The 15,736-nt window shown below is 42.1% G+C and overlaps 1 protein-coding gene across 3 annotated transcripts; it reads right to left on the reverse strand.

Moving 5' to 3' along the window:
• Positions 1–41: 41 nt before the first annotated feature.
• On the reverse strand, positions 42–10,794 carry nectin4b (nectin cell adhesion molecule 4b). 3 transcript variants are annotated; one of them, XM_010889862.4, is made up of 12 exons: positions 10,723–10,794; positions 10,181–10,280; positions 9,208–9,405; positions 8,865–9,032; positions 8,392–8,670; positions 8,194–8,311; positions 2,072–2,217; positions 1,530–1,695; positions 1,380–1,455; positions 1,208–1,270; positions 890–1,096; positions 42–769 (listed from the first exon to the last, which is right to left on the reverse strand). In XM_010889862.4, the coding sequence occupies exons 2-12, from the start codon at positions 10,242–10,244 to the stop codon at positions 470–472; spliced, it is 1,785 nt and encodes a 594-aa protein (XP_010888164.2). In that variant the 5' UTR covers positions 10,245–10,280; positions 10,723–10,794; the 3' UTR covers positions 42–469. The 3 variants fall into 3 exon arrangements, with proteins under 3 accessions (XP_010888164.2, XP_010888156.2, XP_010888146.2); XM_010889854.3 differs by having other exon boundaries at positions 10,181–10,276; positions 10,560–10,734; XM_010889844.3 differs by having other exon boundaries at positions 10,560–10,734.
• Positions 10,795–15,736: the final 4,942 nt, after the last annotated feature.

Below are 15,736 nucleotides of genomic sequence, written 5' to 3' on the forward strand. Positions count from 1 at the left end.
GGAGAGAAACTACAACGGAAATTCTTTTGTCAATGCTTACATTTTTATGAATAAACAAGAATTCTTAGCTTTTTAATAGAAATACACATGAAAATATCTCAGGGGCATAGTATATTTAGGAATTTCATAGCGTGTCGGATTAAATTACAGCTCAGAGTTCTCAAACAGTCAGTATGGAATGCCCTTCCACTTTGAGTAATTATTGAAATATAGCAACAGCGGTCAGATATTGGGCTAAACTGATGCTTAGATTAGATTGAGTTGAAAATATTTTGTCCAACCTCTTATTAGACTGACCTGTTTGGATAGTGGGGAATACAAGAAGGCAATGGGGATGTTAAAAAGGGAGCATGATATTTACAAATCTCAATGCTGTCCATGTTATCCAAGTTCAGGCCTGCATGACCACCGGGCTAGGATGGAGTTGCTGAGGGCAGTTCCTGTTTCAACTAAACCCTTTCACACCGGTCTAGATGATCTGTCCCCTGGGGTGTAGCAGAATGGCATTGGAGTGTAGTTTGGGCCGTAGGACCCCGTTGCTGTAGTGGAAGTGGTTGGCAAGCGCTTCTGAGATCTGGTAAGAACTGCAGTCAGAGTCAGCCTCGTCCATCCCCAATATGGCCTGTCCCCGTCCCCAATCTTCCCCTTCGGTCACCCCTTCCCTCAGGCCCCCCAGGGTGCTGAGCATCAGGGGGATGTCGGTGGGCCCCACGCTGCCGTCCTTGTCGTGGGGCTTCATGGGGACTAGGGAGGAAGGGAGGCCAGAGTCCTGAGAAATACAGAGCCACACATCGCAAGGCGTTGAAACAAATAGGTCTTTATGTTATTATAGGGAAAACACAAGTTGCATTTAACTTTTTGAAATATACTCTCCCTCTCTGACACACACCAAGGACATGTTGCTGCTCTTCAAGTACGACTCCACCCTGTGCTCTTCCCCTTCTCCTTCCATCTCAGCCCGTCTCATACTCGGTCTGCTCTCATGCCAGCTGGACTGGTACAGGACAGGGCGACCTAGGTAGTCCACCTCACCAGCCCCGGTGGTGCCCCGCCGCCCTCCGAGGGTGGACTGACTGCCGTGGTAAATAGGACGGTCCTGACGGGAAAGATTGCAATCATCCACAGAATTTACGAGGGGGAAAAAATTATTCTTAATGTTGAGACTATAAATATTTGTATTTGTATTGGAAAAACTTGTTTAACTCACTTCGAGGGACATTAGGCTGTTTTTCATTCTACTGTCTAATCTTGATAGTGTACAATCTTCATTCTTGTGGTGGTGGGGGGGAAAGAAACTAAATGATTATGGTCATCAAAGGAATAGATAAGTGAGAGTTATGTTTACTAGAAAGTCGATCCAACCACTGTGTGTAATATACCTGTCCCCTTGGGTCTGTGCCGATAGAGTTAAGTCTCCTGGAGGAGTTCTGTCTGGATAGACTGTTGATTTCTAACCTGTGAAAGACAGCATTTCAGAAACTGCAGGGGATTAGCAGATGTAATAGCAGGCAATGTGGAAACCTACTCACGTCCTCTCGCTAAGCTCCATCTCTAGTTTCCTGTTTTTGCGCCTGTGGTATTGGTTGACTAAAATTATGATGATGACCATGACGATGACCAGCACCCCAGCTGCCACACCTATGATGATCATTACCAGGGGGTCTACGGCAGCTGTCTGCACACTGCGAGACGTCACTGCGTGAGGAAGGGTGAGGGGAAGACAAAACACATTCGCACTTACAACGCAGCGATAGACTCAGTGGCAAAAAAACTGCCTGTCTGTTTCAGATGTACCACAAGGTGGCAGCAGTGCTACACATGTTAATTACATGCCCAGTTGGGGGTGTGATGTTCTTGGATCCTCCTGTTCAATATTACTGTTAAACTATACATTGATCTACAGTCCTACTCTTATACAATTGGTGGTTAGGGGTTCAGATCTTTGCCCATTTCGATTATGTATATATATATATTTTTAAACAATCGTCGTTTCAATTGAAGAGATTTGCACTCTCCTTTTGTACATGTTAATTATTTCTGAAAAGGCATTTGACAGGTAAGTGCCGCTCACCTGTCACTTTGATATTATTTTCTACTTTCCCAATCCCGTTATCAGCCACACATGCATAAACTCCAGAGTCATTTTGTCTGAGGGCTCGGCCAAACACAAGCCTTGGTCCGTCCACTGTCAGGCCACCCGGAAGCGGTTTACCATCCCTGCAGGAGACACATACAGGGGATAAAGGCCCAGAGAAAACGGAATGGCCAGGTTAATACGGAGCTAATCAGCAAAGCACTTGTGTCCTACTCAACACTAATAGAATATAGACTTACTGAACAAAAAAATGCTATGTTCGTGAAGGCAGACAGAGGACAGGGTTGGTCAATTCTCAGTTGATAATTTTTTTTAATGAAACAAAAAACAACAGCTATTAATTAAAATTACACACAGTGGTAGCATAACTTGGCCAACATATTACATTGTGCAGAAGCTTTTACCTATAATGATATTCATTAATACAGTGGATATAAAAAGTCTACACACCCCTGTTAAAATGCCAGGTTTTTTTATGTAAAAGAATGAGACAAAGAAATCATGTCAGAAATTTCTCCACTTTTAATGTGACCTATAACGTGAACAATTCAATTGAAAAAAATCTTTGCAGGGGGAAAATGAAAAATAAGACTCACAATAACCTGGTTGCATAAGTGTGCACACCCTTAAACCAATACTTTGTTGAAGCACCTTTTGATTTTATTACAGCACTCAGTCTTTTTAGGTAGGAGTCTATTAGCATGGCACATCTTGACATGGTAATATATACCCACTCTTCTTTGCAAAAGCACTCCAAATCCGTCAGATTGCGAGGACATCTCCTGTGCACAGCCCTCTTCAGATCACCCCACAGATGTTCAATTGGATTCAAGTCTGGGCTCTGGCTGGGCCATCCCAAAACGTTAATCTTCATCTGGTGAAGCCATGCTTTTGTGGATTTGGATTTGTGCTTTGGATCATTGTTGTGCTGAAAGGTGAACTTCAGCTTTCTAACAGACACCTGAGGTTTTGTGCCAAAATTGCCTGGTATTTGGAACTGTTCATAATTCCTTCCACACTGACAAGGCCCCAGTTCCAGCTGAAGAAAAACAGTCCCAAAGCATGATGCTGCCACCACCATACTTCACTGTGGGTATGGTGTTCTTTAGGTGATGTGCAGTGTTGTTTTTGCGCCAAACATACCTTTTGGAATTACCCTGGTTTCATCAGACCATAACACATCTCCCCATGTGCTTTTGGGGGACTTGATGTTTGCTTTTGCAAACTTCAGCCGGGCTTGGATGTTTTTCTTTGTTAGAAAAGGCTTCTGTCTTGCCACCCTACCCCATAGCCCATTCATATGAAGAATATGGTAGATTGTTGTCACATGTAGCACACAGCCAGTACTTGCCAGAAATTCCTGCAGTTCCTTTAATGTTGCTGTAAGCCTCTTGGAAGTCTCCCTGACCAGTTCTCGTCTTTTCATCAATTTTGGAGGGACGTCCAGTTCTTGGTGATGTCTCTGTTGTGCCATATTTTCTCCACTTGATGATGACGGTCTTCACTGTGTTCCCTGCATACCTGCCAACACTCCCATTTTTCCCGGGTTTCTCCCGTTTTTTAGCACTATCTCCTGGACTCCTCCCGGTTTGTTATTTCTCCTGGGAAACTCCTGTAATTTGCATGGCCCAAACTCCTTTATAAATAATCGGACCAATAGGTTTGTCTACTGTTGACCAGTTGCCAGATCTTGTATGAAAAGTATCATATTCACACAATCCACACACCATACAATTTAACACGTTTGTCACCTCAACCTGGCAACCTATAACCCAGTTGCACAGTTGATCTCTGCGAAAGCTTCACAGAAAGTTCAGACCCAAAAGCGGGCGAAAATAATGGCAGGTGAAGGTGTTGTTCCCGCAAAGAAATCTAAATATAGCTGTAAATTTACAGTGTTGAACACAACAATTTACATGCATCTTAGCGAGTCATATCGACATCCTCCACTCTTTTTGTAAGGTTTGTCGCATTGATTTTAATGTAGCGCACAGCGTTTAAAAATGACATTACCCAGCAGATTAAAACAGCAGCACCAGCGATTTCATCATGAAAGGACAGACAGATCATTGATATTGCAATGTAAATAATACTTAAACCCCGCCCCCACCATAAAAAAATTATCCCAGGTTTGAAAACCAAATGTTGGCAGGTATGGTTCCATGGTATATCTAATGCTTTGGAAATGCTTTTGTACCATTCTCCTGACTGATATCTTTCAACAATGAGATCCCTCTGATGCTTTGGAAGCTCTCTGCGGACCACAGCTTTTGCTCTGAGATGCAACTAAAAGTTATAAAAGCTTAACTTTTTGTGATTAATTAGTCACTTTAAATGATGACAGGTGTGTAATGACTTCTATTTAACATGAGTTAATGTGATTGGTTTATTCTGAACACAGCCACTTCCCCAGTCATAAGAGGGTATGCACACTTATGCAACCAGATTATCGTATGGTTTTATTTTTCCTCCTCCAAGATTTCAGTTTGTTTTTCAATTGAATTGTTCACATTATAAGTGGAAAACGTTCTGACCTGATTTATATTTGTCTCATTAATTTTACATCACAAAAACCTGGCATTTTCACAGGGGTTTGTAGACTTTTATATCCACTGTACATGCATGCATTTCATGCATGGCAGCCTGCAATAAACTTTACCCAACCCTTGGCTTTGCAAGACTGATGCTCTACTGGTTAAATGACACCGGACCAGTAAAAACTACTAATAACATCTAAAACAATAGGTCAGTGTGCATTGGTGAGGTTTTAGCTAAATACATTGGTTCAACAAGTTTTGCAACAAATGGAACTCAGCAGTGCTGGAGTTGGGCCGGGAACGGCGATCTGATACTTCTAATTTTACGCAAAAGAGTAAGCCTTATTGGAACAAGCCTTAACACATTTATGATGAACGTGTGATTTGGCAGTTCCTGCACTTGTTTTCGCCCCAGTCAAGCGCTGGAAACCAGCAACTTACAATCACCTGTTAAAATGTTTTTTGTAAGGGAACAATGGCACATTGCCTTCATGTGTTTAAACCTCACTGTTAGAGAGCCAACTAGTATCAGTTACTTCAATGGATCGGTTATTACAGACAGCCCAACTGAAACCATGACCAAGCAGATCAGCTCTGAAAAATACCTGGATGTGAAAAGAGCAGAATTTTGCTCCTTGTCTAAAAGCAGTGGTGGGACATATAAAGTAGAATTTCATGTGACGAATCTGGGTCATGTGGTCAGTTTAACAGTAGGATTTAAAGCAAACGGAACTAGCAGTAAAATAAAATATTTTATCTGATCCGTTTCAACATTGTTCCAGTAGTGTTGTGGACAAACATTGCTGCCTGTCTTAGTTTTGACAAGAAAACACATGGATGCATTCACTCTGGTGTGGGTTCGGTATTTTTAATGACAGGGCACCTCTAACCCAGAGCGGAATGCCATCTCTTTGATTTGAACACCTGACGTAATTCACTTCGGAAGAAAATCTAATATTTTCACATACATCTTCCACCTCATACTGTTTATGTTTGACAATGTGTTATATGAAGGCATGTAAGAGTGGACATGTTAAATAATAATATCTATTGTTATGGCAGATGATGATCACACTATTAAGAGACATTTATCCAGGTAATTCAGCAAGGTTCAAAAGAAATTCTCACAACTATACGACAAAGACCTCAAAACAAACAAATTAAAGTATGTAACCCACTGGCCCCAACAGCTTCTGGCTGTCTACCACGGGCCCTGCTAGGCCTGTACTTCAGCAATCTTTAGTTGTTTGTCTTTCTGCCTTATGTCTCGTCTCAGCAAATGAAAGACATATTCCACTTGATCACAATCAGCAGACTGACTCAGCCAGTCAAGAACGTTCCACTTTTTGCACCTGAAAAACTCCCTAGTTGCTATGGCAGTATGCTCTAGGTCAGGGGTGTCCAAACTATTCCACGGAGGGCTGCAGGTTTTCGCTCTCTCCTTGTACTTGATTGACTAATTAGGTTACTAATTGGTTAGTTTCTACCCTCACCTGGTTGTTTAGGTGTGAACTGGGAACCAATTTATAGGAAAAACACAAAACCAGCAAACACAGGGCCCTCTGTGGAACCGGTTTGGACACCCCTGCTCTAGGTTATCTTGCTGTAAGCACTGTCCAATGAGTTTGGAGGCATTTGCTTGTACTTTAGCAAACAATATGTTTCTGAACAGCTCAGAACTCCATCTGCTGCTGCAAGATCAGGCAGTATGCTATGGATCTTGGGCAGTACATTTTAGCAAAATAACCTGACCATCCTACCTTAGAGGCTAACTAGTGGTTTGCACCTTATTGTGTAGCCTCCGTAGCTCTGCTGGTGAAATTTTCTGCTGATGATAGCGGCTGGACACAACCACACCTAACTCCTGGAAAGAGTCCCATTATGGATTTTTTTTTTTTTTATCCCATTCATTATAGTCTGCGTTCTTTGATTTTTCCTAGAGGTCTTCCTTGGCATACAAAGACATTTACGCAGGCTGAGCTCACCAGTGGTTTCCCTTTGAATCATGTTCAAATCTGTTGTTTTTGCGTAGCTGACCTGCAGTGTTTGCTAGTAGCCTACAGCGACTACTTTTTCTATACTTCTACCCCTTTTATTTCCCCACCCAAACTTCATCATGAATAATTCTTGATTGAGGCTGTGCTTTATCTCCAAGTTCCGGTGGACTCAGGACATTAAATGACGAGATACGAGCCGTCTAAAGCACATTCTGGTTCTTATCACACTGCCCGCTTGACCAGCAAGTCAGGACCGGAATCCTGACGCCAGGAAGGAATACCCTCTGGCCTTCTACCTCATTTGGGCTTACGAGTGCAAACACCCCCACAAGGAGTTGCTAGAGTGTGATAAACCAAGGCAGCCATAATTCAACCGGGACGGCGCTGGCCAATTGCACTGCCCTCCATGGGCGCCCTGGGCTAACTGCAAGCAGGACCCTGGTCGCACAATGAAACAACTTACTATGAGGCAGTGACTTTGTCGCTGCGCCAGAGACAAAAGAAAAACTGCTCCACTGTCCCAATAATTAGAGGGCACTCTGTTATGTTCAGATTTGGTATAACCGAACTCACATTCCAAAGTTGCACACTTGACAGTCAATAGCACATATTTCCAGAATGTGATGTTTCTCCCCTTTAATTGCTGTTTCTATTGATCTGAATAGACAATACCGCTTGGCTTGGGATTTGAGCGTACAGAGTTAGCATAATAGAGAGCCAGTTTCTGATCCCACAAGGAGCAAGGTCCATTGAGAGGGCTCAAGTTGCCCTAGTTTCACTCTGCGGAGCGGGGCTGACATTTTACTGCTTACCTAACAAGGGGCATCTCACATTTCTGTTTCTACTCACTCAGCCCCACCTCATAACCAATCCTTCATAATGAAATCCATACCAACATTACCTTTGACACTGCATGTGTTTGACAATAATCCTACTGATAGGAAATCCATATCATCAAGTAGCCAAGATCCAGTTTATTTTCATTGAAATGCATTAAGGTTTTGCAATTATGGCAAATGTGATACTTTTTCAAACTTCCTTTAAAATGTATAGACCAACTTTCCTTCAATTATAACTACTTCAAAAACTGACTCATGGATTTTTAGCATACTGCAACAGTGAGAATTTAATTGTGTGTTCTGTCATTATTGCTCTGAGAAGTATCTTTAATTACGTGCAGACCCTGTGTTTTACAGTGTATTAGTGATATTTAAAGTGAGGCACTATGATTAAGTGCTTAAGAGGAGTCTCCAGCTCTTCCTCTTGGCTCGCTCCCTCCTCCCTAGGTCTCCCTCCCTAGGTCTCCCTCATTCCTCCCTAGATCTCCCTCCCTCCTCCCTAGGTCTCCCTCCCTCCTGAGAAAATGGCTTCCTCCCCATCAGTGTTCTTTGTCACTTGACACTTTTTTCCTTACTGAATGGAACAAAGAGATGAAGGCACCCATACTCTGGCTGACAGTCTTCTATGCAGCATGTGTTTTTCCTGCTAGAATTCAAATTGCAAAATGTATAATGTCAATTTACATTAGGCCAGTACTGCATAGACAGAAAGAGCCTGTAAATACCTGGTCCAGATGAAGCTCTGTGGTTTGGGGTTTCCGCTAGTCTCACACTTGAGTTCAGCTCCCTTTAGTCCCATGTACCATTTCCCGTCATAGCCAGTGACGGCTGCATCTGGAGGAACTGTTAATACAAACAATGTCACGTCAATCATGGCCACAGAGTCAACATTTTTCCATGGTAACAGCTGATGGCAAACTCACATTGCACCTCCAGCCGATTACCGATTCTGCGAGGTTGAACCAGAGCAGGGTGCCAGACCAGGCAGTCCAGCCGCATGCCATTCATACTCCTCAGGGGGTGCAGGGAAAAATAGGTGGACACCACCCCGCCATCCGAGCTGCGGTTCTGGACCTGGCCAGGAAGGTCTGTGTCCCAGGTCAGGAGGGGTGGAGGGCGGCCCACGGAGCGGCAGGAGGCGGCGACGCGAAAGGACTGGCCCTCCTCAAGAACCACTGGGTCCAGAGAGGAGATGGGTAAGGCTGGACAGGAAGGGAAGTAGATGGGCATAGTAAAGAAGCGGTATGAGATTCTATGACATGCAGGTCAGTTCACTTATTTTAAGTAAGGCTTTGGTAAGTCAAATCAGAGTTTCTTCAGTGGAAATGACTGTGAGCAGAAAATAGTATTGTGGTTTTCAACTGCAATGAAAAGAAAAGTGGTTAAAAAGACTTACTCCACACAGTGAGTGACAGCTGCCTCTCAAAGTTCCCATTGGGGAATGTGCTGATCTGACAGGCATACTTCCCTTCATCGGACTCCTCAGTGGTCAGGATGAGCAAGGCAGAGTTCACCGTGGGGCTACTGCTCTCAAACCGAACTCTTCCCGAGTACCGCCCAAACTCTGACAATCAAACAGACGGAGAGACGAGACTAGTTTATCACGGGGAAACATTACAGTCATTGTAGATGAATGCAAGGAAAAACCATGATGATTAGCACGATCTTGTGACTATGTGTTTAAGATGGAGGATTGTAACTGTGCCTGTGTGAGTTGGTGATCTCTATGGTATACCAACCGGTGTGTCCAGCTGTGTAGTGGGCAGTGATGATTTGATCCTTAGTGCCGTCAGGTAGCTCCTTGATCCAGGTGACCTGAATTACCTGCTCATTCCCCTCAACCTGGAACTGGCAGGGCAGCCGTGTCTCAACCTCCGTCAGTGACCTCAAGGAGAAGGATGGGGGAGGCTCCACAAACCCACCCCTCACACACACTGCTGTATATGTGGGAGTGAGTGAGTGAAAGACAGATGTGGAGGAAAGGGTGTGAGAAAGAATGCATCACCGTAACAAACAAGTTAGAGTTTAACATTGTCCCCTGAAAGGCCTTGGTGGACAGACAGTCTGTGGTTAATGATTCCTTCGCTCATTAATGATTACACCCACTGATAAGACCATTGGACATATAAGCAATTCTATCCATTTCAACCACACAGGGACAGGAACGTGACCTCTCTCGTACATGAACACACAGAAGAATGCAAACAAACCTCTTTGTTACACACATGCTCACTTTTTTTCCTAGTCAACATAAAAAAAATGTACTCTTTGGGACATGTTGTAAAGACAGGTAGATGGGAGAAACAGATCGACACAGCGGCACAGAGGTTGATGTGTGCCACAAAGTGGTTTTACTTGCTTTTCCTGTTCATTACATATACCTTGATTACACCTTAGTTTGCTGTTACGCTATGGCCAAAGAAACAGACACACGATACACTTAATCACCACAAAGGAAGCCTATTTATAACAAGTATTAGGCCTGAAAACACATGCTTCAAAAATGTTTGTTGCTTTATTACTTGTCAATCCAAATGCCACAGAGATGTGTCCTGTTTTATTTTAGTTTTAGAGTAAAAATGTTACTCTACCACATTACAACTGAGGTGAGTGTGGTTAAGCACTTGTCACCACCACTCCCTTTCCATACAGTGTGACAGTGTGTAATAAAAATACACAGGTAGATTGTTTCCCCTCATTAACAAATCTTACCAAATGCCCATAGCACCAACAAGGCTGCCTCACACTTGCTCTGGTCCCAGACAGGCAACTTCATCCCTCGATTCAACAGAACTCACGAACCATTATCTACCTTTAAAAGTTCCAAAATAATTACAATATGAAATAACACATTGTCGTATCCATTGACAATTAGAATTTGAGGAAATATAATAGTAAAGTTGTTACAATATTTATATCCTATACCACAGCGACAAGTAGACAGTTTGGCAGTGTATCAGGAGCCCACAAATTGTGTACATATTTCCAATGTATTACAAATAACTACCTCCAAAGTATTCATTTACAGCTAAGGAAGAAAACTGATTTTTTTCTCAGGCTTCCTTCAGTTATCTGTAGTATGTTGCCTTACCTGACACGCACGAGGTAAAACATTTTCAATTGAATCAGTGCAAAACGCCAGACATGTAACACCTATTCCACAACATTTAAACAGAATTAGACAGTTTCTACCCGAAACAAGAATGTCATTCTTCTGTTAAACGATCTAACGTCTACATTTACTCTATACTCACGCATGCCTTAGTTCAAAACACCTGCTAAGAAGCAGCATTCGTCTCTCCACACCCCTTGGTTGAATCCCACCTCCGTCACTGACGTAGAGACCAGGGACTGGTAAAAAGAAATGTTGGCAGGGTCTCTCTTTTTTTTGTGCTTTAGAGATCGTGTTGTTTTTCTCTTCGTCAAGTTTTTCTTGTATGAGTTCACAATTTTTCAGGGGTAACTATATACTTTCTTATTCCAGCTTAAAATGTTGATAAAATGTGTGCACGTTATTGTGCAGGTGTAGGTCTGGTTTAGTCACCTGCCCATTGACCACCCACTGGGAATATTTGTCTTATCATCCGATTAATAAAACAAATGTTTTATACTTCTACCTTTGTAATGAAATACACCTGTGGTAGGTAAAGACATTCCATTTAAAGATTTGGCGCGTTCTGTCGATTCACTCCGCAACCAGGACAACACCTCTTAGAGGACGCAGAATTTACAGATTTTTTCCCCAGCAGAAGCTGATCGTCAGTCCCATCATCAGCTGTCCCAAATAAAGTTCTGGGGTGAACATTATTTCAATACAGAATTGTTTTAGCAGCAGTTCCAAAATCGGTAGAATGTATTTTCCATGTGGAAGCTAGATTAATTGCAGAAACAACACTTGGCACACTACCCCCGTTGCCCAATCACCCAAGTTAGTTTTAAAACAGAATTTCGGTGGATATTCGGTTTCTTTATGGAAACTGACAAGATAAACATCTAAAACGAACTCGCACTCAACGTCAGTCATGGCTACTACAAGTTACACTTTCACTTTAGTCGACCAAACTCTAGCTGTAAATGCGATATGTTTTATGGATATTTCAGAGCAATTTAAATGGCATCTCTCTATTCAGTGTTTGTTTTCTCTCTTGAAATGAAATTGTTATGAATTGTTGTACCCTTGAGCGATACACTTATTTTAAGCCAAAACTTGGTTTGGCAGGCAAGAATATGGTCTTAACCTAAATTGACTCTATATAGTTGCAATAGGAGCATAGTATACATATAATTTATAAAATGAAATAAACATTTCAGAGCAATGATGGCTGAATTATTTCCTTACACTTTAGAAAATACTAGTCGAATAAGTAATGGACGATATGACCGATTTTGCCAATGATTTGTTTATAGTAATACATCATCATTTTCTTCCGCTTATCCGGGGCCGGGTCGCGGGGGCAGCAGTCTAAGCAGAGATGCCCAGACTTCCCTCTCCCTAGACACTTCCTCCAGCTCTTCCGGGGGGACACCGAGGCGTTCCCAGGCCAGCCGGGAGACATAGTCCCTCCAGCTTGTCCTAGGTCTTCCCCGGGGTCTCCTCCCGGTGGGACGGGCCCGGAACACCTTCCCAGGAAGGCGTTCCGGAGGCATCCGAACAGATGCCCAAGCCACCTCAACTGACCCCTCTCGATGTGGAGGAGCAGCGGCTCTACTCTGAGCTCCTCCCGGGTGACCGAGCTTTTCACCCTATTTCTAAGGGATCGCCCAGCCACCCTGCGGAGAAAGCTAATTTCGGCCGCCTGATGTTTTCGGCACAACACCTGGACTAGTTGGCACTAATTGTCCATTATTACACAGTTGAGGGCAGACGTTCCCCCATAACGCTATGCTTGTTTAAATTGATAGTATAATTTATTTTAATTAATAGTATATTTTTTCCAGTTCAGCTACTTCTGTCCTGTTTTGTTGCTTTCCGGATTCATGGAATGAATGAGCAGGTTTCTGCCCAACAATCCTTTTTAGATCTCCAGGTGTGTAGACTTTGGAGGGTAGGGGTTCAGGACAGGTGAAATGTTTTTATGATAGTTTGCTTGGTCTTTCACTTTCTCACCAGGAGCAGTCTAAAATGTTAACCGCTATCAAATGTTTCCTTTGTCTCACCTAAAGGACAAAGGTATCATAAAATGTGTCTGGGAGGAACTGCTGCCTCAAACACTGAAGTATAAGAAACTGCCCAGGTTAAAGCAACTAGGCCCATTCGTCTGAATCAGCCAATCAAATTCAAATATCAATTATCAAATTACACTTAAACATATTAGCTTGAATACTGGTTTGTCATCAGGAGTTAGCCTAGCTGTAATGGCATCTAACTAGTTACCACAAGGTTGCAAGATTGAATCCCAAGCTAGTGTTAGAAAATTATACTGTGATTCTGATTACATATCAGTTTTTTGTTCTTCCTGAAACGATTGTGTACCATGTGTTAACGGATTACGTTAAATAAAAATGAATATGCTTTTTGTTGAAGAGACAAGTTATTATACAACCCTGTTTCCAAAAAAGTTGTGATGCTGTGTAAAATGTAAATAAAAATATAATGCAATGATATGCAAATCGTTTAAACCCTATAGTCAATAGAAAATAGTACAAAGACATCAAATGTTGAAACTGAGATATTTTATTGCCCAACATGTTTCAAAGAATGTGTGACAGAGGCAATAAAACACTGGAAAAGTTGTGTAATGCTAAAAAACTCAACCTGGTGGAATATCTGTGAGGTTCTGTTTGTTCGGTTTGGTTCTTACTTTTGTTTGTGAGTGCTTTTGAACGTAGCCTATCCTTGTCCTTATTGTTTCCACATGTGCCTTGTTTGCTCCCTTGTTATGTGCCTATTTAAGTTCCTCCTGCCCCAGGGTTTCTTGTTGGTCATTGTTGTTGGCGTGTGTTTGTTCCTGTTATCTGGTCCTGCCATTTGTGCCCTTTTGTTTTTTTTGTACTTTGTAAGTTTATTAAATCACCTGTTCACCATTTTGGACTCCTCTGCGCCTGCGTCCTTCTACCCGTGCCCAAACCATGACAATATCACAACTTATTAGGTCAATTGGCTTCAGGTCAGCAACATTTGGTATTAAAAGATAATTCCAGAGAGGATGTGTCTTTCAGAAATTAGGATGGAGTGGGGTTCACCATTCTGTGAAAGACTGTGGAGGCAAATACTGCAACACAAAAAGAATAACGTTTCTCAACATAAAATTGCAAAGAGTTTGGGGATCTCATCATCTACGGTACATAATATCATTAAAGAATTCAGATAATCCAGCGAAATCGCTGTATGCAAGGGACAAGGCCGAAAACCATTATTGGCTGGTCGTGATCTTCTGGCCCTCAGGCAGCACTGCATTAAAAACAGACCCAATTCTGTAGTGGAAATCACTGCATGGGCTCAGGAACACTTCTGAAAACCATTGTCTGTGAACCTGTGTCTGTTGCTGCATCCACAAGGCAAGTTAAAACTCTACCATGCAAAGAAACCATATATGAACAAGATCCAGAACTGCTGCTGCCTTCTCTAGGCCCAAGCTCATTTGAGATGGACTGAGTCGAAGTGCAAAACTGTCCTGTGTTCTGACAAATCAAAATATGAAATAATTTTTGGGAATCAAGGACACCGCGTCCTCCGAACTAATGAGGAGAGGGACCATCTGGCTTGTTATCAGCACACAAAAGCCAGCATCCATGATGGTATTGGGGTGCGTTGGTGCACATATAATGGGTGACTTGTAAATCTATGAAGGCACCATTAATGCTGAACAATATATACAGGTTTTGGAGCAACATATGCTGCCATCCAGACGTCTTTTTCACGCCAAACAACATTCAGTGCGTATTAAAACAGCATGACTCCGTAGTAAAATAATCCAGGTGCTAAACTGGCCTGTCTGCAGTCCAGTACTGTCACCCATTGAAAACATTAGGCGCTTCATGTAACGAAAAGTACAACAAGACCCTGAACTGTTGAGCTGTTGAAATCCTATATCAAGCAAAATTAGGAATACATTTCACTTTCAAAACTGCAGCAATTGGCCTCCTCAGTTTCCAAACGCATGCAGAGTATTGTTAAAAGAAGAGGTGATGCAACACAGTGGTAAACATGCCCAACGTTTTTTAAATGTGCTGCTGACATCAAATTCAAAATGTATTTTTCCAAAATCTATAACCTTTTTCAGTTTCAACATTTGATATTTTGTCTTTGTACTATTTCCAATTAAATATAGGGATAAATGGGGATTTGCACATCTTTACATTCTGTTTACAGTGTATATAAAAAGTCTACACACCTCTGTTAAAATGCCAGTTTTCTGTGTAAAAGAATGAGACAAAGATAAATCATGTCAGGACTTTTTTCACCTTTCCACTGTGACCTATAATGTGAACAATTCAATTGAAAAACAAACTGAAATCTTCAAAGGGGAAAAATGAAAAATAAAAACCTTACAATAACCTGGTTGCATAAGTGTGCATACCCTCTTATAACTGGGGATGTGGCTGTGTTCAGAATTAACCAATCACATTCAAACTCATGTTAAATAGAAGTCATTACACACCTGCCATCATTTAAAGTGACTCTGATTAATCACAAATACAGTTCAGCTGTTCACTTAGGTTTTTCCTGACATTTTCTTAGTTGCATCTCAGAGCAAAAGCCATGGTCCTCAGAGAGCTTCCAAAGTATCAGAGGGATCTCATTGTTAAAAGATATCAGTCAGGAGAAAGGTACAAAATAATTTCCAAAGCATTAGATATACCATGGAACACAGTGAAGACAGTCATCGTCAAAGTTAGAAAATATGGCACAACAGAGACATTACCAAGAACTAAACATCCCACCAAAATGTATGAAAAGACAAGAAGAAAACTGGTCAGGGAGGCTTCCAAGAGGCCTATAGCAAGTACTGGCTGTGTGCTACATGTGACAACAATCTCCTGTATTCTTCATATGAATGGCCTATGGGGTAGGGTTGCAAGACGGAAGCCTTTTCTTACAAAGAAAAACATCCAAGCCTGGCTGAAGTTTGCAAAAACAAACATCAAATCTCCCAAAAGCATGTGGGAGAATGTGTTATGGTCTGATGAAACCAAGGTTGAACTTTTGGCCATAATTCCAAAAGGTATGTTTGGTGTAAAAACAACACTGCACATCACCCAAAGAACACCATACCCACAGTCAAGAATGGTGGTGGCAGAATCATGCTTTGGGGCTGTTTTTCACCT

Source organism: Esox lucius, chromosome 3 (genome assembly GCF_011004845.1).
Source record: "Esox lucius isolate fEsoLuc1 chromosome 3, fEsoLuc1.pri, whole genome shotgun sequence".
Classification (NCBI taxonomy): Eukaryota; Metazoa; Chordata; class Actinopteri; order Esociformes; family Esocidae; genus Esox; species Esox lucius.

Bases quoted from the DNA above. Each gene is read 5' to 3' on its own strand.
- nectin4b (XM_010889862.4), bottom strand. From the start codon at position 10,244: ATGAAGTTGCCTGTCTGGGACCAGAGCAAGTGTGAGGCAGCCTTGTTG. The intron at 9,406-10,180 runs GTAAGATTTGTT...CCACATATACAG, and splicing joins GTTGGTGCTATGGGCATTTG to CAGTGTGTGTGAGGGGTGGG. The intron at 770-889 runs GTGTGTGTCAGA...TGTATTTCTCAG, and splicing joins AGAGCAGCAACATGTCCTTG to GACTCTGGCCTCCCTTCCTC.